At 36.8% G+C, this 23207-nt stretch overlaps 1 protein-coding gene across 2 annotated transcripts in view; it reads left to right on the top strand.

Annotated features, from left to right (window-relative positions):
- The window catches only part of ATRNL1 (attractin like 1), a 525096-nt gene that overhangs the window by 466528 nt on the left and 35361 nt on the right, over window positions 1-23207 (top strand). For both annotated transcript variants that reach the window (XM_037400754.1, XM_037400753.1), the window contains one exon: window positions 4283-4397. In XM_037400754.1, the coding sequence (XP_037256651.1) occupies window positions 4283-4397 (115 nt within the window). The remainder of the gene's footprint in view (window positions 1-4282; window positions 4398-23207) is intronic.

Genomic DNA, 23207 nt, shown 5'->3' on the forward strand with positions numbered 1-23207 from the left:
ACTTTTCATCTTCCTGTATTCTCAGTATTAAAGATTTTTGTTGATAGATACAAATTGATGCTGAAGTTTCAGTGAATTTTCCCCAAAGACATTCTGAACCCTTATAGCAGATCCATGAACATCCCCTTAGTCATCATTGTGTTCTCCTGCTCTTCTCATCTCTTCATGCCGCTGCCTTCTGCTGCCTTTCCTGCCCACCAAGTATGACAGGACACATTTCCCAGCTTCTTCTTGGTCTGGACTTTAAAGCTATTCATTTGTGTTTTTCCTAAGCAGGTAAAGAGCACAATGCAAGATTCACTGGGGTTTTCTGCCAGTAACAGTAGTATTGTCATCAGTCGTTTGCATATAAAAAATTAACCCAGCCCTATTTTATTTCTTATAGAAATATATCAAGAGTGAGCAAAGCTCAGTAATTCCTCACAAACTCAGCCAGGCAGCTCGACTTTGGGTAGGTCTTTGTAGGATTTTCAGAAAAAAAAATCTGGCAAATGAAGAACATTTTCTCATATAAAAATCTGGGACCCTGGGAAGATGACTACTGATGCTTGTTTCCTGTGAATAAATATATGACTGCACGTTTAAACTGTGCAAAAAACTTAGCTACTTTTTTCTTCTCTGTTTTGTTCCCTACCCTCTCCACTTATACGTCTTCTCTCTGCATCCACTGACTTAATCTTCTTTTCTCACTATAAATAATAATATATGCTTTTTCACCTTTTTGTTCCTCTGTGGTTTTCTTCTTCTTTTTCACCTTCTCAACTGACAAACCTCTTTCTGTCATAGTATGTGTAAGAAAGGGAATATAAAAGATCGTTAAATAAAAGTATTTTCTTATTCTGTCTTCCACTGATAAAGTTTCATTAACTCTGTGATTGTTATTTGTGCTTTTTGGCAAAAACGTCAGTCACTTTATGTACAGGGGAGGGGTGGGGGTGGGGAGGGCAGGGAGGTAATTTGAGCAAGTAAATCATGGTAGCTAAGTGCTTTGGGCAAATAAACATGTGCCTTATCTCTTCCAAAAAACCCCGTGGAAAATGCATGATAAATGGCACATTTCAGAGAACATATTATATCACTGTGAAATAACTTTGATTCATGGTTATGTATTTATCTTTAAACAACTGACAAACCTTAGGGTATCTAAATTATTATCATTTGCTCTATGCTTCTGTGGGTTTTTGCTAGTGAATCTGAATGATGTGAGGTAAGGTAAGACATCTGCTTTTTCAGTCGTAAAGTTCTATAAAAGAACAAATAAGCACAAATACAAAATTCTTACTGTATTTGATTTTTGGATGAAGTCCTCTGAAAAATATTTATCAGAAATAATTTCCTCCAATTGCATTTTGAAAAGTATTAGTATAAACTTCAAACAGAAGAGGACAGGGCCTGTTAACGACAGCTTTTCACAGCAATAGAAAGTATCATAATTTGATTTATAGCATAGTAATTATTAACCAAATCAAAAGGCATAATGGTAAATTTGTTTCTTTCAGTTGTGTGTCTGTATAAACTGTATTCTGAATTACATTTTTGAAAGATGATTTCATTTTGTCTGCTTTCACATAGAAAGGAATCGCGTCATTTGATTTGCTGTTGTGACAAATGAGGAAAGATGACTTACTCTATTGCTTACATTAGTAGTACCTACTATTTTAATTTATGCTGTATGAAGATTCAGGTGCTGCTCTTCTGATATATAGTGGAAGATGGTCCATGACACCGTATGCAAAGGTAGAATCTATTGATCCTGCTAGTGAGCACACAGGAGTCACCGACTAACCCCCTGCCCAGTTTATGGCACTCTGTCCATGCACAGGAGGAGCACCTGGTGCAATCGGTTCCCAGCTGCTGCTGCAGAAACTCTCCTAGAGCTGGAAAGTCTATTTTGCACTGAAGGTGCAGGAACAAGGCCAGTGCAGGGTGAAGTGGGAAGCAGGGGGTCTTAACTGGCATGGAGCTGCGTCCCTGTCTGGGTAGTGGGGGAAAGAGATATAGGTAGAAGTGCTGGAATGAAGGGGCACATCTTTAGGTCCAAGAGGAGGTGTGATATGGGTGTGTGGCAGGTGGGAAGCTTTGGATTTGGACAGCTGAGAGTGCAACAGGTAGGAGTGAATGAAAGCACGTAATAGTGGGAGAAGCAAGCAGAGAGGTATACACCAGATTGCTGTCAGTGCTGTGTTGCATTATTCTACACCTGCACTTGTCTGATTAGATTTAAGTGGCCCAGGGCACAGACTATCTGCTGATTTGAATGATCCCATCAAAACCCTGTTCTATATTAAATGTTATGACCAGAGGAATTACCATTATTTTTGCATGTTTTTTACATTGCTCTACAATATATCGAAGTCAAAGAAGCCTTATTAAGAAATTTTTCCCACACCTTTATTTTCGAAAAATCCACTGGTACTATTTTTGTGCATGCGCAATCAACACTGCTAATATTTATTCTGGTTTTTCCCTTTTCTGCATTGCTCTTAGTATAGAATCATATTATCCAGCAATGCCTGTCTAAATGTTTTGCTGACAATAGATCCATGGAAAGGAACAGATACACACCAGCTTACACAAGTTCAGAATCTGTTCCCTTCATCTGTTCCTTTGGACTACAGTGAGCCAATACCTTACCAAAAATGATCAGTGAGTGCTACAAATCCAATGCACTCAGTTTAGAAAATATTTCTTATGTTTTTTTAAAAAAATAACATTTTTAGCTGAAGCTTTTGGGGTTTTACTTGTCTGTTTCATTGTTTGGTAAGGTTGTAGTGAATGTAAGTTGTCATTCATTATGTCATGGCAATTTTAAATTAGATGACATTACTCACCCAAGTTATTTTAATGCTATCGCCTCAAACGAATCTATAGAAATGTCTTTCAAATATGACCATGAAGTAAAAAAATAAGTATATTTATCTATTGTTCAATTTATTGCTGTATTCTCTGTTTTCTTATCTTCACTGAGCAGTAATAAATGTTGGTTACTTGGAGGTAGGAAAATAGAAAATGATAATTACTTTACATGATGGAAGCGCCTTTGTTTTCTTTATATCTAGTACTTTGCAGTGTATTCAACTTGGCTATACTATCATTTTTCTTAGTATACTTGAATCAGTTGACATTTATATATACATTGCATTTTGCATATAAATGGAAAGTTTTATGGCTTTGAATTTTGAATCAAAACATCAAACTCATATTTTGCCTTGGAACATGACAGACATTCTAAAAATTTACAAACAAAAAAACCCACAAATGCTTCTGCTGATTTTGACCTAATGTTTTTAGAAATGTCTACTGCTTGACTAAACTTTTGAGCTCTCAAAAATGAAATGCCTATCTCTTAGTGAACACAAAACATGGAAGCATGAAAATATGCAAACATTGTAAACTATCATATTAGAAACTTCTTACTCTATGGCTTTGTAGACTGCTTTGCTTTTATCCAGCTCCTAGTATCCTCAGTCTTGGTAACTTCAGAACAATATGGCAGCAACCATTCAGTTGAAAGTTAACTAAGCAAATTAAACGATCTGTATAGCTAATAAGAGTGATATACTTGGTTACAGCACATACCTACTGCCAGCAAAACCACTATTATAATAGCTTTATATAAGACAAAGTAAGATTATAACCACACAGGCAACATTTTCAAAGGGTTTCCAAGTTTATTCAAATACAGTAACACTGCAGCTGTTTTCTGCATATGCAAAAAAATTCAGGAGAGTCCTGCCTTAAAGAAATCATTTGCTTACCAGGACAGGTACAGAGAAGGCAGACTTACTGGGCTGGGAAACTCAAGAGGGATTGGCTATCTTTATATATCTATATATAATATAGATTTGCTCTCATTTTATGGTTTTGGCATTAGGTTTTGTCTAGGTACTGACTGGATGCTGTTGAGGCACAATACTTTCACTTGTTATCAGAATAGTAAAAATTCTGGTACTTTGAGACACCAATGTGTATATCAGAAGGTTTTGCTATTTTCTAAATTTTGAGAACTTGATATCAGTACATTTAGTGAGCTATAAAATTAAGTATAATTTTGTTGTCTTTATGATCATTTAATTTTTCTGTTTGGTTAGGTTTGCAGTGTAGGCTGTTAAAGTCCATGTTAAAGTCAATTAACATCGGTAGGACGATCTCTTTAAATGTGAAGAACTAACTGGGAAAAGTATCTTCCTACTGTTACAGTGAACCTTAAAATAAATTAAAGATGTACGAGTAAAACTGAACTGGAAATCTCAGATGTTACATAGGTATCTCATTTTTTCAGGGTGCTCCTAAACCGATTGCCATTGAGCCATGTTCGGGAAACAGAGCCGCAGTCCTCACAGTATTTTTATGTCTGCCCAGAGGATCATCAGGAATCCCCCCCCCTGGTCAGTCAGGTAAGGCTCGTGCTGATGAGTGTCACGTTTGTCTTCATTCAATCCAGTCTGCTCGGACAAATGCACACACATATCCAAAATAACGGCACAGCAGATGAGTACAAGGGCTACTCAGTCAAGCTGGTGTTAAGTTTAGGGCCAATGTTTAAGGAGGAATTTTTGTTTAGAATTTGATGTGGTATCCCAAATAAAAAGCCCAGTAATCAAACTGGTGTACAATGGCATATCTCATTAGGGCTTCCTGAAACAACGCGTGTGCATACTGATACGCTTTGACATTGTCTTTCAGGGCAAAAAAAAACCAAAAACAAACATCCCCCCCCAAAAAAAATATCATACGCAGCCTCTTCTACGGTTTCAGTTCAGGTTCCTATAAATGAGGCTATATAGGGAATAGCACAGAGCATTCTCAGTCGAGGCTGATGTTGTGTGCACTAACTTCTAGTTAAGTTCCTTTGTGTCATGCATCCCAATGATGTGCTGATCAGGATTCAATTAAAATATTAGCATTTCCCCGAGTGCCTGTCAGGTGAAACCTGGGATTGTGTGAATGAATGCTTCATGAGGAAGGTGTTCATTTTGGAAATGACCCCAGCTTATTTTAAAGCAGCATTTGCATTATCTGGAAGCACTTCTTGTGGTAATCTACCTTAACTGATCTGTCTGATCTCATGCTAGATCATCGTACAAAACCATTACAGCTATTCTTATAAAATCCTTCCCGTACAAGAAGTGCCTATATACACTTTTAAAACCCTCTAAATAACTGCCAACAATAATATGATACAAAATTGTCATGACGACAAAGTTTAGACTAACGTCATGCTGCACAGGTGACTGGCTTACTGTTTCAGAATTCACTGCAGCTTTTGCCAAAGTGAACACCTTTGTAATCAATAGTAAGCTGCATAGTATGTGCCCAAAATGCTGCTATAAACCAGAAGATAAGTTTTAAGGCAAATTTTTATCATTGGGAGCCAAAAAGATATCCTTTTAACCTTCAAAAATCCATTTAAGAGATTAAAAAGTATTGAGTAATGATGATGAGGGCAAGCTCAGTTGACTTATGTTGGAAATAAACTCAGCTGAGTGTTCTTCTTTTGGCCTCATGACCATCTGATATTTATTTGGGGGGGGGGGAGGGGGGGAAGGGTTTTTTTCCCTCCCCTTCCCCCAAGTTCTGAGATGAGGATTTAGTTCTTAAAACGCTGTTTATGGTTGTAATATCATTTCTGGAAATGCTATGAAAATAAGTGTTACTGATGCTTTGTCAAACACATTTCCTGGAAGAAGTACATAAATGTAAGTGCTCTGAAGAGGGCAATGAGGGAAGAAGGATGTTAAGCATATTCCCTGTTCATGTTTTAAGGAAATGAAAGAGAAACTAAGGTGTTTATAGTCTTGCAAAGAAAAACATTATGAAAGAAAATTAAAAGTAATTGTTGAAATTGGAGCTTAAAATGTTTTTATCTGTGGTTTTCAAATTTACCTATGAAGTGTGTCTCATCAGTAAAATTGTATTTATCTAGTTACTTCATAGTCAGCTTCTATTTACTATATACATTTTATTTTAAAGTATTTGCTGTTCTTTGCTCTTGGTAAAAAGTGGAGGGAATAGGCTTTTTGAAACAGGAGCTGGATTTGAGAACACAGCAGATGTGTCATTTTAAATGTTCCTCAAGCCATGAAAGAATACACCTCCTTTTGACAAGTGTCGTGTCCTCCTGTTCTGCACAGTCTTCTCATTACTTTGCCTTCCATCAGCTTTGCAGGCATATATTTCAAATGCTATGCCTCCATTGTTTATTATGCTCTTTGTCAGTCATTTAGCATGTGAAAATATCTAAAATTTTTAGTTCCACAACTTTCACTTCATTCAGGGTCAAAAGCAAATAAAAATGCTTGGGGTGTGCAACCATGTTGATTCAATCAATTAGATTATATTGCTATAATCATTTGTTCTTGTGTGTAATGAATTCTGATACTCATTAACTTCTTTCACTGTATGTAACCATGCACTGACTAGGCAGAAGCTATTAAAGAAGTTTGCTGGTGTACCTGTAGCTCTGCTCATTCGCTTCGGTCCTGTCCTGCAGCGCTACCTGTAGCTTCTTTCCTAGGCTTTCTGGGAGCAGGCGCTGTGAACTGCACCGAGTTATATGAAATGATGTGGAAGCTTTGTGTGGCAGACGTGTTTGCTATGCAGTTGGTTTCCCTCATAATCTAAGCTAGCTTGAAAAAATGATATTTAGGTGGATAGAAGTAGTGTGTTCACTAATTGTGTCTTGCCAAGTAATTTTAGGCTCCTCTGTTGCTTGCATATAACCATTTTCAAGCTCATTGGGATCATTCTGGGGTAAAACTGACAGCGCGTCAAACATATTTGTTTAAATGATACATCAATGATACCGATTCTCAGTTGGCAACAAGAGACTGTAGGTTCCATTTCATATATGCGTATGCCTGAAATATAAGAAGAAGATGTCTGTATCATTCTGCATTACATTTTTTCCAAAATTGAGAAAGCTAATTCTTTTGACAAATAGCTAGTCCATGCTCCACTGGAGTTGTTAGTTGTATACCTATTTTTTTAAGATCTGAATTTGATCAAAATTGAGTTTTACTTGTATCCAAGGTTTACATTAACAAATATTTTGTTGGAAAATGTCTCTGAATATTAAAAACCAAACCAAAACAAAACCACCAAAAAACCCCAAACCCTAATGTAAAGGTTACTCTTTCTGCAGCATATGTTCTATACTTCACCTTTATCAGCAGCTGGAAGAAAAGTTGAAACTACAGATGGTGGGCTTTGGCCAAAGGCTATGCAAGGCAAAAACTTCTCTAGGAGAGACCATATGTCCCAGTGGAGATCTGATTGCTCTCCACTTCCTACAGAAAGTACTCAGAATTTTACAGACTTTCAACAGAATTGTTTAGTTTTAAGTATTAATGCTATAAGTATATATATAACAGCTAGGCTGGCACAAGTCAACCGCTTAATATTAATATGCGGTTTTATACAGATTGGTCATGTAGCTTCAGATGAAGTACAAAAATGAAATTATTGCAAATAAGAAACATCATAAATACATATATATTATATAAAATGTAAACAGCAATAAATGTTACCATCTTAGGTTAGATGTAGCACAGTTCAACTACACTTCTCTAGAGTAACAACTGTTTTGAAATGAAATTTTTTCTTGGATTAAGGAAGAAATTAGAACTGAATTATAAATTAGAATTATCAATGAAAAACATGAAGGAAGTTTAGGAGTAATAAAACCAAAATTTGTCAACTTTGGATTGACAGGTAGAACATATAGTTTCCTCATTCTTCAGTTGTCTCATTGACTGCATTGGACTTAAGTAATCACCTCAAAATTCGAAGGTTCATAAAACCAGCAATTGTCTGTACAATTTGTTTGTATATATATATATGCATGCATCAAGGTATGTACATACCAGAAGAATCACTTGTTCAAGCACTTGTGGACAGATTATAATATACAATATTATATTATATGTATGTGTGTGCATATATATGCACATATATTATATACATATATGCCTTGCAGATTTTATGACACACTGGAAGCTAGAGATCATCTATATTGCTGTAGTGTCTCACTCCATGCTTTAAATAGCTTAAACTCTTCTTAATATCAAAGGGGATCTAATAATGAAAGCAGCTGCAACCAGATCTCTAGAAAGAACTAAATTGTATATATCAAAGGGTATTGAACAAAACAAGCTAGAAAAAAAAAAAAAAAACCAAAAAAACAAAAAAGAAAAAAGAACAGAACAAAAAGGAACAAGAGGATAATATATAAATTACTTCATGCAGAAAAAGGTGCCAATGAATTACCAGTAGAGGAAAGACCAAGAATAACTCCTTCAAGGTCTTCACACAGCTCTGGTGATATATTGGGCAATACAGAAAGAATAGCTTAGTAGCATGATAAATTCTGTTAAAAGAATGGTGATCATGTCATCATTACTACTGAAGCCAACTAAACCCCATGCTTTGAGGTATCAAGATATTTGCACGATAAGTTTATAAAACTCTATGATGTTTGCGTTGTTCTTGGATAAGGCCACTAAATGCTTTAAAGTACAAAGAGAAATGGCAATATTAAAGCATCTCAAAATTATTCTGAATCAAGGAATGTAATTTCTGAATTATTTACAAATTATGTTACTTTCCCACAGCAAATTTTGCCTACCTACCAAGCAGGTAGAAATGGTAGAGCACCCAGCAAAGGTGCTTTCCTACTAAGTAGGTGAGCTGAATGGTCTCTAAAGGTGAACATATATGATTGTCTCTCTGTTAAACCTCAGAGGATATTTAACATCTGTATGTCTATGACTAGGTGAGGTGAATCTAACTTACTAGTTAAAAATAACACTTGGAAATTAAAATTAAAACTTAAATACAAAGTAGTTGATCAATAGAACAACTTCAGTGGAAATGATTTTGCAGTGGAAGTTGTGAAATGTACATTCTAGAAGACTACATACAAAATTTTGTTGCTATAAATAATAAGTGAAGATAGCAAAAGATCATGGTTGGTGGGCCTCACCAGCAGTGCTATCTGAAAGTTACTCTCTGGTATCCTTGAATCAAAACAGAATTTCATGTAATTCTGGCCACACTAACTGTGGCATTCAATCCTACTTAATCAGCGAGCTATAGTAGGATCACAGAATCAATAAAATTACCATGCCATCTGCCTTCCCTATACTCACCATCATAATGAATAACGACTCATTAAGTGTTCTACAAGACAATTAGCTCTGGATGGGGATTTTCAGTCACAAGGCTTTCTTGGCTTTTTTTTTTTTTTCTGATTTTCTCTGATTAAAATACAAAAAAAAAAAAAGGTAATACATATAATAAGAGACATTATAGTTAATGATATTGCTCGATTGTTCTGACTTTTGGAAACAAAACCACAGTTACCGTTTTTCCTACACAAATTGGGTTCATATAGGTACCTATCTGAATATGCAGTGAAACGCTTGCAGACATACACCAGGGGCAAATAAGTCCCAAGAATTTCTACCTGCTACAAAGACATTCCTTGCTCAGTCCCTTTATACATTAAAAATAACCTAATATAAAGTCAGTTGGGCTGCAAGGATGAGGAAAGATTTTCTTGTAGAGAATAAAGACGTTGATGAAAATATACTGTAAATAAGAAATATCTCTTATGGCCTTTTTCACGTTGGAGGGCATTTACAGAATACAAAAACAGTGAATATACAGGACAGAATGGTGGAAAAGGTAATAACATCAATTGAATTGTACAGCATGATGCATGGAGTACGTATTATTAAGGGCCTGTGCCTGCCTGTTGAGGGTTCTAGCATTTCTTGTGTACTCAAAGGGAAATAGTGGGAAACACCTGAATCTGATCCTGCATTAGCAAGGGCATCCATGTGCCTACTGGAAAGATCCCATGTCACAGCAGTAGCCAGGCTGAAGAGTCAAGGGTGAACTTTGGAGGCTCCTTTGCTAAGCACCACTTTAACCCCTTGTCTTCTCAGACATACATATTCCAGTACACTATTTCACTTCTTTGTAGACTTTTTCTTATATTGAGGAAGGCAGGGGGAGGAACGGCTTGAGGCTTGCTTCTGTTAAGAGCAGAGGGCTAAACCAGATCATTAATTTTTTTGTCCTTTGTGTGGTCTCTGTTCAAACTGGAAAACAAGGAGGATATTCATAACTGGTAGATTATTTAGACTCATAAACATCTAAACAAGAAACTTAAAAGTGATACAGCAAAAGAAAAAAAAAATCTGTGAAGGATGTAACCCTAGATAAAACAGAACATAGTTCTGCATTCTGTTTTTTACCATCCAACCCATGAAAGTAGTATCTGGGCATCCTACATGTGTATTTAATTAAACATATTGCTCTGCATCATCCTGTTCTTTGCTCTGTACCAGTCCACCTCTCTAGACTGAGTGTCTTCTCTTTTTTTAATTTTGGAGACAGACTGTTGGCTTATTTTCATTATTTGCAGTTTTATTGACCTAAGTTTTTGTTGATGCACTGAAGAAGTAGATTTTATATTTATAATATAACAATGCTATTTAGCTAGAGTGACATTAAACAGGGAAAACATGGAAACGCTGAGCAAAACCAACTCTGCAATACCCCTAAAAGGGATACTCTCCCCTATCACAAATAACAAGATTTCTCCTATGAAATATTGAAAAAAAAAATCTAAATTCTATTCATCTTCTCTGAAGTGCCAATTTACAACTGGAAATAAGCCAAACTACGTATTACAGCAAAACAGTGTGGATGTCTAGAACGTGTTAAAATACAAGGGCGAGTCCAGCATTTAATCTGGGCTGAAAACACAGTAGAGTTTACAGTGGCATATAATTCACATTCCTAGAAAAAAGCCGTCTCCAGAAAATATTACACATCTGCATTATGTGAATGACGCTTCCATGATGGAACTCAGTGACAATTCACGCAGCTCAGCTTGCAGAGGTGCGTGGCTGGATTCATTTCACCAGAAGCTCTGCAGATAAGGCAGATTATCTTAAAAGACTCAGTGAACAACAGAATTTTTTGAAAGCTACTTTTACTGTTTAGACTGTGTGAGGACTGACTTCAGTCCTTCCCTTTAACCTAGGGCATGACTAGAGCATTTTGTATAGAAATGTAATTTTGGAAATTGCACTGAGGGATACTCCATAATAATCAACAATATGCTGCCAGTTAAATGCTTAAAAAATAGAAAAAGTTAAAATTGTGTGAAAAAATCAAAATAGTCTTTGTAAGAGTTTAATGATTATAACTAAAACTAAACTCACAATTAATATATCAGCAGTAACTTCAACTTATTGATGCTGAGAGACTGATTTGTCAAGTGCCATGGTCTCAACAGAAGTAAAATCTGGAGTTCTTTTTAGTTAACTGGAGATGCTTAGCAGAATACCTCTTTAAGACTTGCTAGAAATTGAAATCATCTGTTCTGAAGATGTTTTTACTGAAGAAGTTTCTTTCTTTTAAATAGTAAGACCTATTTTTGGAGTGTCTATTTTCTGCTTTATTCCATTCTTCTGCACTGCATCAAATGAGGGAGCAGACTGTGTTTATAGTATTGACACTGTGAAAAAAAAACACAGTGGTAAGTGGCAGATGGTGCTGATGATGACTTAAAAAATATTTATGGCAATAGCAAAAACAAAGTAGATAATAAGACCCAGTAGCCACCACCACTCGTCCTGTAGCCCAAACCCAGGAAAAAAGGAAGAGGAGAACAGGAGGTAGAGATAGATGGTTGTTTTACAACTTTATCGCTGGATTTCCTGCCCTAGAGGGACTCAATAAAATGAGTCCTATTAATAAAAACTGTTAAACACCATGAAAAATTCTTTGACAACTAGTTATTCATTGTTCAAACCAAAACTGTCACTGTTCCTCCAGAGTATTAGAAATGGCCTTTTTATTTTCTTTTGGGGTTTTTTTTGTAGCTTTAATTGCAAAAAGGGAATTGAAAGCATGTCTGACAAGGCTGTAAAAGCTCTGAACACTGTGAAATGTAAGTTGTCGTGTACATTTCCTCCTGTTCGAGGAGGCTGGCTGAGAAATTTTCATGTTACATCTAGGTGCCAGTTTGGAGATTTCCTCTCCCCACTCATCGTGGGGAATAGAGAGGCAATGATGGATACTCACAGTCCTAAGCTTCTGGCTGTGAACAGACACACTAGAACCCAAACTTTCAAATCGAAGGCTCTACCCTGGAAAGAAATTTCGTCCTTCAGCCATACATGCCTGCTGACCATCAGCTGAAGTGCTCAAGGGTTATCCTATTTTCGTCGTGACCTCCATCACCCACATGTTTTTTACCACAGCTGTTGTATCTCTTTCCCACCTTCATTTTGCCAGGCTAAGGCAAATGAGGTCTGCTTTAAATATGTTCTTCAGTCTTCTGAACGCCTTTGTAAGCTCTGTCCCAGTTTCAGTTCAGTAGTTTTTTACCTCACATGGCCAGGTTGTACTCGGAGACCCATGTGAAGTCCCATCTGGTGTTGCCCAATGGCACTAACATTTCCTTGCTGTATCCCTTTTAACTTTTACCTTTTTTAAACAATTCTCTCTCCTTCCAACTCGGTCTTTTCATGGCCAACATCTTACATCCCTGCCCTTATTCTCTTCCTCAAACAGTGAACTTTTAGTGTATAAGTTTCTGCATGATCCTAAAATAAACGGCTTTGAATTTACACAGCTGAAGCTCAGTACATTTAGGTTCCTCAAGTTCTTGATGTCATGCCTCTCTTTCTGTATTATATTCGACTCCTTCTCTGTATCGACGCTACATACCCATGTTTGTCATGATTGAATTTTAGCAGCATACTCCTACACCCAGCTCTTTAATGAAAATATTAAAATGACTGCTCAAAAGATTGATTCCTGTTGCCATTCTATAACTTCAGCAGCCTTCTTCCTCTTCAGAACTAGTCTTCATTTTCTCTCTTTTATGCAATTGTCTGCTCTCCATAACTCCTGCAGTCATCTCTCACCTTTCTTGTCTGTTGATAATTTCCCAAAGTATAAGATTTCAGGTATCTAGAAAATCTTCTGCATGTTCTTATCCAGAAAATTATCATAGAAATAAGAATATATATAACAAAGTTATTATAGAAAACTATCAAATTTGTCTGCCATGATCTTTGATGAAATGTTGATGGATGTTGACCCATTCTGTATTTACCTGCCTTTATTTATTATTTCCTGCTAAGTATCACCCATTCTGTATTTACCTGCCTTTAATTATTATTTCCTGCTAAGTATCTTATAGCTGAGTCTGATTAATAGATCTGTAAAGTATGAAATAATTTTTATCTTGAATCTAGAAATTTTTTATCATGAAGTAAACAGTACTTACTGTTCTCAGTTTGTATGCTGCTGCATTTAACGGCAGATTATTAAATTTCCCTGTTACCAGCCTTTGTTTTCTTGTGTTCTTACAGAACTAGTCTTCTGATTACTCTAATGTCAATGAATAAAACTGTTGTTTCTATCTCTATATCCTCATTCCATTATCCATGTTGATGGTACCTTTTTTGATAAACATTATCTCCCTCCTTGAAAAGCATCAAAGAATTCACTCTTGGGACAACATCTAGAAAATACATGATCTCCACCTCATTCTTTCTACATAACAGCTCTTCTTTTTTTTTATTTTTGGGGGTTTTGTTTTGTTTTGTTTTGTGTGTGTCTCATTTATTTATACAGTGAAAATCCTTAGATGCTTATTTTAATAAAACTTTGCAAGGTCTAACTCAGCTTGACTTTTGACTGTTCTTATTTCACTCTTACATTTCTTTGCCTCCAAAACACAGCCACCTTTGTTGCTTGATGCTTTTTGTCTGTTTTTGTAGGCTTTCTGAATTTAGAAACTGTGCATAGTTTCCTTCCTTTAGAAGCTCATTGGCTTCCATATAGCACAGTTATAATGTATTTGCTGGAAGTCAGGGAAGACTCAAGAATCTTTCTTGATGAATATATTGCAAGTCAGCAATAATCTTGCACAATGTGCTTTTCTGTTGATGTAGAAAGGGACAGATTGCTCGCACTGATTTGTTCCTTGGAGGGTCTGGGCAAGGTTTATACTAGCCAGGACCTTGTGCTCCGTACCTTGTCAAATGTCAAATATCAAAATGTCTTAACATCCTGTAATGGGCTTCATGTGGAAGGCTGGGGAGAATAGCTGTCCCTTTTATATTTTGGCCCCTTTTCACTTGAAGGTCTAATCTCCTCACCATAATCTCTTCCTCTAAATAAAGTGATAGTTTAGAGCTTGGTGTTATTTCCTTTTTTAGGCTATAAAATCCTATACTTACTTATATAACTGGGTGTGATTTAATTTTTTCCCCCCTTTTCGTTTTTTGTGATGAGGAAGGCACAGGATTAGTAGGATTTTGTGATGCCTATTTTGTGATGAGGAAGGCACAGGATTAGTAGGGTTGGAAAGTCAGAGTAAAATTGATAGGATGTGTAAAGAAAAGTAATTCATGAATAGGAAGAAGAAAATGTTCTCTAAAGTTAGGTCTTCAGAATTGATTGTCTCCCAGGCAGACCCTTAGGCACTTTGCAAGGCTAAGCTTTCCATAGTTGAAAGAAACTGTAGTGTGCTTTTTTTATTTTGACATGAACTATACAGATATCAACAAAGGAAAGAAAAAAGAGGGGGAAAAAACAAAAAACAAAATAATCCAAAAAAGTTATAAAGGCAGCTAACAAACAGGTGAAGTTTTCACTTGAGAGTTTTGCTGAGAGGTTATATGATACTTACTGTCATTTTTAATAGGGAAAACGCTGTCTTTCATTAGTATGATTTATTTTACACAAATGGAAATATTGCTGTACAGACAATGCTATTAAGCAGTATTTTGTTCTGCTTTCTTGATATTGGCACAAAGACCCTGTTTCTTACATGGAAAGATAGTAATAGAGCCCTCTTGGCTGTATTCAGTCCACCTGAACATACAGCCTTGCCTGAAGAGAGCATCTTATTTAGCCACGTTCCTCCTGAACTTTATTTTAATTTCATACTGTTGAACTTTGAGGATCCAACAGCTGTCTAGTTAGAGTTGCAAAATTAGGTGCAGTGAAGAAATTCCTGTGCAAGTGAAGCATTGGATGATAAGTGTCCTTCCTATTTGCAACTGGTGGTCTGGTTTTATATTCAGTCAACACGTACTAGGTGGAGCAGATGGCTCGCAGTTAAATTAGAGCTATAAACCTTTCAAAGATAAAGTTTTATATGATTTAAATTTTTCAGCAGGGGTCCCATCGCCTATTTCTCCTTCCTCTAACTTTGAATTCCTTGAAAGGAAGCACCTTTTTTTGATCAACAAAAGTCAAATCTGTTCAAATCTTCCAGTAGAAAGCCTTACACTGGGACCTGTCCTGATTCATACCATCATGGAAAGGTTCATTCATCACTGGGACAATGCAATTGCCCATGATCTACCTTCCCACACATATTTTATCACATTCTTGGGGTAAGATGCTTCTAGAATCTATTTTTGGGGTAAAGCGATCCAAAATTATACAGAGACCAATCAGACTTATCATTCTGTGGCATTTGATGGCATCCATCTGTTTATTTACAAAAACGTTAAAGACTTATTGAGTTACTAGACTACAGAGAAAATAAATTGAGTTATCATCTATAGTTAAATTCAGTCCTTGCATCTGCTGTCTTTTCAGCCTATATGGTGTTTTTTGAAATTACACTGGCTTGCAGACCCCGGCTTCAGGGATGCATTTACTTCACAGCCTTTTTATGCCATGTCAAGTGAATTTCTAATGCATGAGCAATTTGTGGTTCAGGAAAATGTTGACAGAAGGGTGTCAGGGCTTTCTGTTGTTAGCAGTTTAAAAGCATGATAGGGACAGTTCTTGCTTAAAAGTAGCTCTTAAAACTTTGGAGCTGCTCAATTTCTAGAATCGTCCGATCTAACCCCTTTCAGTCAATATTATGCAATTATTGTAGAAGGCCAGGTTTAAAGCTTAGGGACACAAATAAATTAATGCCACCATCATTATTATTATTAAGTATAAAACACTTTTAAAATGAAGGATGGGAGATGAACTACTCTGTGCTCTATATATTCAATTACTGTTGTAAGTACAAAGGAAAAGACAGAAGGTTTTAAGTTCCAAATTTTCTGCTATTAAAATTGAATAGCAGACTGAGGAAATAAATCTTAATGGGATACTTTCATTCTAGTAATAAGAATGAGTTTGTACCAGGAAACTCAGTTATTGCCCGCATCCTTTCTGGTTGTGGCTTAACTGTCCATTAACTATGAAATCACTACAAGTGTCCTGAAGGAGCTAGTTTGGATCCAGCAAAGTCATTACCTCAAAGCACCTACAGATAGCTGAGAACTCAGGGTTGGTGTTAATTAGCTCGTGCTTGTTGGAGTTGTTGTTTATTATGACATCTTCCTTTACTGTGACAATTCAAGTTCTGTTATTTGTGTGCCTTGGATAGCTGTGCTTCGTAATTCTGGAAGTGAGAGGTATACAGAATACAGCTGAGAGACACCTACCTGTCAGCTCATCTCCTGCAAGGATATAGTAGCTGCAGGTCAACACTGGCTCTACAAGACCAGGGCTGAGTTCTGCATCTCTCTGCACTATCCTTTTAGCATCCAGGTATGGCACTGTGCCTACACATACAACCACCTAAACAGGGCATCCAAGACTTAAGTCTTTGTGGAACATGAAATGGGGAGCAGTGTAGAAACCACCAATACTGCTTTTTGGAATGAGTTTGAGCCTAGCAAGGCTGTCAGAACTCACACACCATGGTCAACTATATCTGACTGAGCTACTCAAGAATTTCTGCAGGATACCTGCAATTGCCCAGTTAAAAAAATAATAATAAATAAGTTGGAAGGTGATTTTTATGCTCTTCATGACAAAATACAGCAGAGATAAAGGTCTGCGGAAACGATGAAAAGGGGTAAGTCTAGGCATACAGAATTAGCAGGTCCATAAAATGAAAAAAGTCTGTTTAAAAGATTGTTAAAAAGAAAAATAAAATTCAAAGAAATATCCAAGGATTAGTTAAATACCTAAAAAATGAAGACAAGGAAAATATAAAATGAGATTAAGCTAAGTTTCTGTAAATATTATTGGACCTGTCAAGAAAGTCACACACCATAATGCATGTATTTCTGTACTGGACAAAATGAGCTTGAAAATGACTGAGAGCTAGTTGATATGGAAAAATGGCTGGCAAATTGATCCATCCACAAAAAGGACATTGTAAAGTAGTACCTGTATGTGAATCACTATTAACATAATCCTTTTTTATAAACCTAATCTTTCTAAAATTCTTGCATCTGAAAAATGTTAATATTAAGTGAATTTTCCAAATTGCTAAGCATGAAGCATGAATCTGAACAGTAGCAGAAAAAGGCCACACTTGCCACACTTGTCATTTTAAGTCTTTCATTTAGATAAAGTCGTCTTAAGTGTTCAAAACATGCTAGGGTGTAAATGAAAGACTACAAAGGAAATTACAATGGCAAACTATATTTAGGGTTGAGTGTGACTCAACATGACACAAACACGGAAAGTTTAGAATGACAATGTATCTATGCTTCACATGCTTTCTGTGCTTAATTCCTGCTATTTTTATGTATATATTTATTACTTGTAATTCAGGATTCAATGATACACAGTCTTGAGTATCTTCTGTGAAGTACTCGGTGTCCTCAGCTTGCTTTGAATGCAACTGACTGTAAGCGGAAGTTAAAACATCTAGTGCCTTGCCATAGGGCAAACTTAGTAAGGCAGTAAACTTGGATTTCAGTGATCAAAGCATAACCTTCCTTATCCTTGTCTTCTGACAGTAATATACCAGCATGATGCCCATATCTGCAGTTCAAGGCCTCAGACTTGTCCCTGGTAGCATCATTCAGGGCACTTTTCCAGGTACATAACTGCTTCAGGCTTGTGCTGTCTTTTCCCCCTCAGACATATTTGCAGCTGTATCTGCCTCTCACTTCTTTAGTTCGAATTCACACAACAGTGGGTTCAGCAGAACTTGCTCTGTAGTGAAAAGGTTTCAGTGATTATGGGGTGGCTGATTGCAGCTAATCATATCAAAAAGGAATAAAAGACTTTCTGGGAGTTGCAGCTACTGGAACTTGTATCCAAAGCAAACTTCAGCCTTTGGTCTATTACCAGCTCCCCATGTGTTTGTGGATGGATGGTGTTGCTCCATGCTCTCTGTAAAATGGGAATACCACTTTGTGAGGATGCAGTGGGAACAAATGCATTAACATGTGAGATGTTCTCAGATTCGTTGTTGTGAGTGTAATAGAAAAAATATCGACAGTCATTCATAGCATGGTTTAGTGCATAACACCATTCATTAATTTCCAAATCCCTGCATTGCCTCAGCAGGAAAGTTTGAGTCAAGGATAGAGCTAAGAACTCTTCTTCAGTATTTGGTGATGAATTTTTAGATCAGTATCTCAATATATAAGATGCTTTGTTGGTTTTGTTTGGGTTTTTTCCAGGGAAGTGCAGATTAATCCATTATTCTTTCTGTAGATAAATGATTCCTGTCAAATATACTCATGCAGGAATCTTTGTCCACAATAGAGAAATACTGATTAGTCATCATGAGAGAAAATAGATAAAGAATGTTAGATAGCACATTGCAGCTTGGAGTAAACAATGAAGTTTTTGTAGAGATATTTTGGTTACCTGAAAATGTATCAATATGTAAAAAGCATAACAAGTTACACTACAAAGTATTAGAGCATAAAACATTATATTCAAGAAGAGTCTGCATCTTTTCCTGGGGAAGCAGCAAAGGAACGTTGGCCGTAAAGTGCAGAATTATCAAAGTATAAATGTGAACTTCAGGTGGAATTTTCTTTACAGTTTCTGGACATTGTAATTATTAAAATCTAAATACCAACTACTGAATAAATATCCTTAGAATAAATTCTATTTGCATTTGTATATGGAGAGGATGAAAATAAGGGGTTGGCGCTTTCGGTTTTTAGAAAACAGCAAACCATGGCTGGCAGCACAGCGAGCCACATCCTGAGCTGCATCAGGATGACATAGGAGAAGAGTTATGTGTATCTTTGAATGGTCTGTGAGATTGAAATTAAAAATATATCCTTTAATTTACTGTTTTCTGATGATTTAGGAATATGCTCAGAAAAATTATCAGCTACCCATCAGCTTTGGTTCAGAATAGAATCTTCTGCTTTGTAAAGAGCTTGTTAATGCAAGATACTGAGTGTGACAAATGCAGCTAGGTATAAATTACCACCTTTCTTGCAGCAACTGAAGCTCGAGGTCCCACTTGCCTCCACTAAAATACATACAGTTCCACCTTGGTTTGTACTGCAGGAAATCTGGAATGCCATTACAGAACACTCTGCAAACTCCCATTATTTTCAATAGGAGTGATGCCAAGCTCCTTTCAAAGTTGATTACAGAATCATAAAAAAATAAGACTGGAAAGGACTTTTAGAGATCATTTAGTCCCATCTCTCCTGTTCAAGGCAGTATCAGCTGCATGTAAACAATTCCTGGCAGATGTTTGTCTAACCTGTTCGTGAAAGTGTATAAAAATGGAGTTTCTGCTTCTTACCTAGGATGTTTTTTCACCGTGCTTGGCTGTGCTAACTGTTAGAAAGTTTTTCCTAATGGTTAACCTAAATTTCTTTTGCTATGGTTTAAGCCCATTAAGTTTTATCATGCCCAAAATGAGCATGGAAAAAAAGATTATTTCCTTCCTTTCTCTTCTCTGCAGCCTTTTATATTTGTTTCCCCTCTATCACCTTTCTCTATATCAAAATAATCCCAGTTCCTCCAAGCTGGTCAAGGTCATGTTTCCAAGACCCGATTGCTTTGTGTTAGTCCTCCATATTATGCCTATGCAAAGACAGGTACAGCAGGAGCACAGAATACTGAGGACTGGAGGGGGAAATTGCATTTTTTACAAGGAAATCCTCCTAAAATGATACCAAGCATTCAACAGCATTTTTGCAAGCACACCAGCTTATCTTTCAGTCTCTTCTTCAGTGTGCCCTTTTCCCATGCACAACTTCCATCCTCTTTAAGCCGTTAATTACTGATGTTTGATATAGCTGAAAGGATTTGCTGAAAGACTGTCATGACTAAATGTCACTTGATATGTGACATTGTAATTCTGAACTTGGGCAATATGTGGGGTCTGTAGAGTAACACGAAAATCAATGCTTTGGCTGATTCAGATTTTCTACTTCCCAAATCTTAATTTTATGAAGTGACTTGACACTGACACCAGGAAGCTTACTCCATGCTTCTTCCTGAGTTTGGCTATTTTTAGGGTTTCCTGCAGAGCTCTTGGCCCTGGACTTTAATTCCTTCTTCCCACAAACATGCCCATCTCTTTCCATACACAGCGGATTCAATGATTCATGTCTGGTACAGTCAGCCAGCAGGGATCAGTTATTTCCTCCAGCAGGGTTATGGCACTTTGTAGCAAGGTGCAATGAAAATTGCATTTAATGAAGAGGAATTTATCTTAGGAAGCAAGTGTGACTTAGTTCCCAGCAAAAGTGGTGCATGACAATTTAAGATCTGTGATGTACGTTTTTCTTACAAGGATGTGTAAATTCATTTACAAGGGAATTTATGAAGCATACAGGCAAGCCTTACCTGTGGGATAAATATTGTTTGTTAACACTCGCATATAGCTTTATAATCTGATAATCTATTCCATCAGTATAGTGCTAAGAAATTCTGTAATAAACTTCCACTAGTTGTTATTAGGCAACTAGGGCTTTATTCAAATGATGTTTCCATGATATTATGCTTCAGTGGTGCTTTCTATGATTTTTCTCCATTGATCAAAAACAGTGGTATGAAAAGAGATTTTTAAAAAGATTCTCCTGCACCTTCTTATCATAAATTATTGGGGCGGGGGGTGGGGGGGGAGCGTTATTTGATGTCAGGTACATGAAAGTATTCCAGATAGTCAAATGAACAATTAGAAACCATGTCAAGCATTTAAGGCTCAATTTTTGCATTAGGTTCAGAATTCCGTTTTGCCAACTTCAGCACAAGTAATTTTTCTACACGTACAGGAGGTCACTTTGCACGTTTTCCCTGCTGTGGCAGTCCATATGAGAAATTCAGGACATACTGGATTTTACAACCCAAACCAGACAAATCCCTACAGGGACTAGAATGTGAACAATGTAATAAGCAACAAACATGACACAGTCACAATCTGTCCCACTCAGACAGTATAGCCAAACTATCAAAGAGTCGTTACACCAGCCAACAGCAGACGACATCCTGACGTTGCACTACACAAAGCTCGAGGAAGACCCGACACTCTTCCTCATATCAGAGCAATTACACTGCCTAATCTCACTCGACAGCTTTAAGGGGTGCTGTACAGCCGTTCCCTGTTCTCTAATCCCTCATTAGATCCTATCCAAAATGTTTAAGCATGGCAATGCTAGCAGACCTCATCTGGAGCAATACATGGAAATGCTAGCAAACCTATCTGATTGCTACACAAAGCCTGTAGCTGCCACGTAGCCATCAAATTGGAAACCGATACAAAGGCAACAAATCTTTAGAAACTGCAATCAACATAAAGTAATTCACCTCAGCAAGTGCCCTGCTCTGTGTCATCATAGTCCATGTGTTCTATGCTTTTATATCCGCACATGAAACAACCGCATCCATTTCTATAGATACAGCTAAACAACCACAGTGCTGCAGAGTGAATTTACAATCTGTGAAGGACAGAAATCCCCAGCTACCAGTAAAATAATATATTTTACAAAATTCTAGTTCTCAATCCTGAAGTATGTTAATGTGAGTCTATCCAAATGAAAAAGACAGGTCCCTCATCAAATCAATACTTCCACTGAATGAATGATATCTAGCCTCCTGATAATTATGAAATTGTTTCCCAAGCTCATCTCTTAAACATATTTTATGGGTATACGTGTATTTTTTGTTTTCTAGCCTATTTCAGGTATTCTGGTAGAAGTTGATGTCCCTTCAACACTATCTCCTATAGTTGAGTCAGGGTTGGAACATAATTATAATTGCAATGATATTTTGTTTTTCATTTACACATTCACCAACAGTACAAAAATAGCATAACTGAAAGTTTGGCATTGCATGCTGTTAATAATCTAACAAAAAAAATATGTTTCAAAAGATTAATTCTAATCAGAAGATCTACACTCACAGTGCAGCTTATAAGGACAGAGATAGTGTGCAAATATACCATATACTGAGATAAATTATTACCTTTCTCTTTCAGAGGTAAGATATGCTGCTATGGCCACCTGTATATGTAGATACATCTCCAGAACCTTTTCCACATGAGGAATCGTATCCCTGTAGTGATACCAGTGCCATTAAAACAGTTTAGGGTTTTGAATAAAAAGCTCTTAGAAAAGTCCCAAGAAGATTCACAAAACAATTGCTATAAGCACCCAAATTGGCCAGCCTATATGTTCCTCTTGGTGTTTCTTCCATGTTTTGACTACATCCATTTTTGCACTGTTCCTGGTGTGCCGCCTTTAGCTTCTGTTGCATTTTTGGGTGCTTTTGATAAAAGTACTTGTTACATTCTTATCTTAAAATTTCCCTACTTAATCACAACTGCTACTGTATGTGTTTTCTTTTCCCTTTTGAAAAGCACAAGTTGAGAGACTTTGCTTCCCCAAATTATTTTTCTTTTGATATATTGAATGCTTGAATGTTAATGCTGCATTTCTTGCTCTGGCAGCCACCACTTCTGTTTATTCAGCTGAGCACTGGCAGGACTGGTGCAGTTCTCCCAGCAGGGCTCACCGATGTGTCTGGACCCTTACTTTGAAGGAAGCTGTTTCCATTTATTCCTTCATGCTCCTAGAGAAATTGCCAGCAAATATGGAGGTTAGTAAGGGTTATTGAAGTCCTTGGAATGACTTTTCTAGTAGGATGAAATGGAAAATATACCACATTGGTGTCACAGAGAGCACCAAATAATAATCAGATGGTAGTAGTAATAATCTGTAGGTGAAGAGGAGAACCACGTCTGAGGACTTAACCTGCTTCGTATTTGTAATACTGAACTGAGCATAATTTAAGTTTTGAGCTCTTAACTGTTGGTTGCAGGGTTTCTTTGGAGTTGTTTATATCTTTTGGATTGCAATATGATTGAAAAGTCAGTAATGAGTAAAAGCACCGCCTTCAAACCAGTAGTTCTAAGCACTTTCCAAAGGATAAGG

The sequence above is a fragment of the Falco rusticolus genome, chromosome 9 (genome assembly GCF_015220075.1).
Source record: "Falco rusticolus isolate bFalRus1 chromosome 9, bFalRus1.pri, whole genome shotgun sequence".
Lineage (NCBI taxonomy): Eukaryota > Metazoa > Chordata > Aves > Falconiformes > Falconidae > Falco > Falco rusticolus.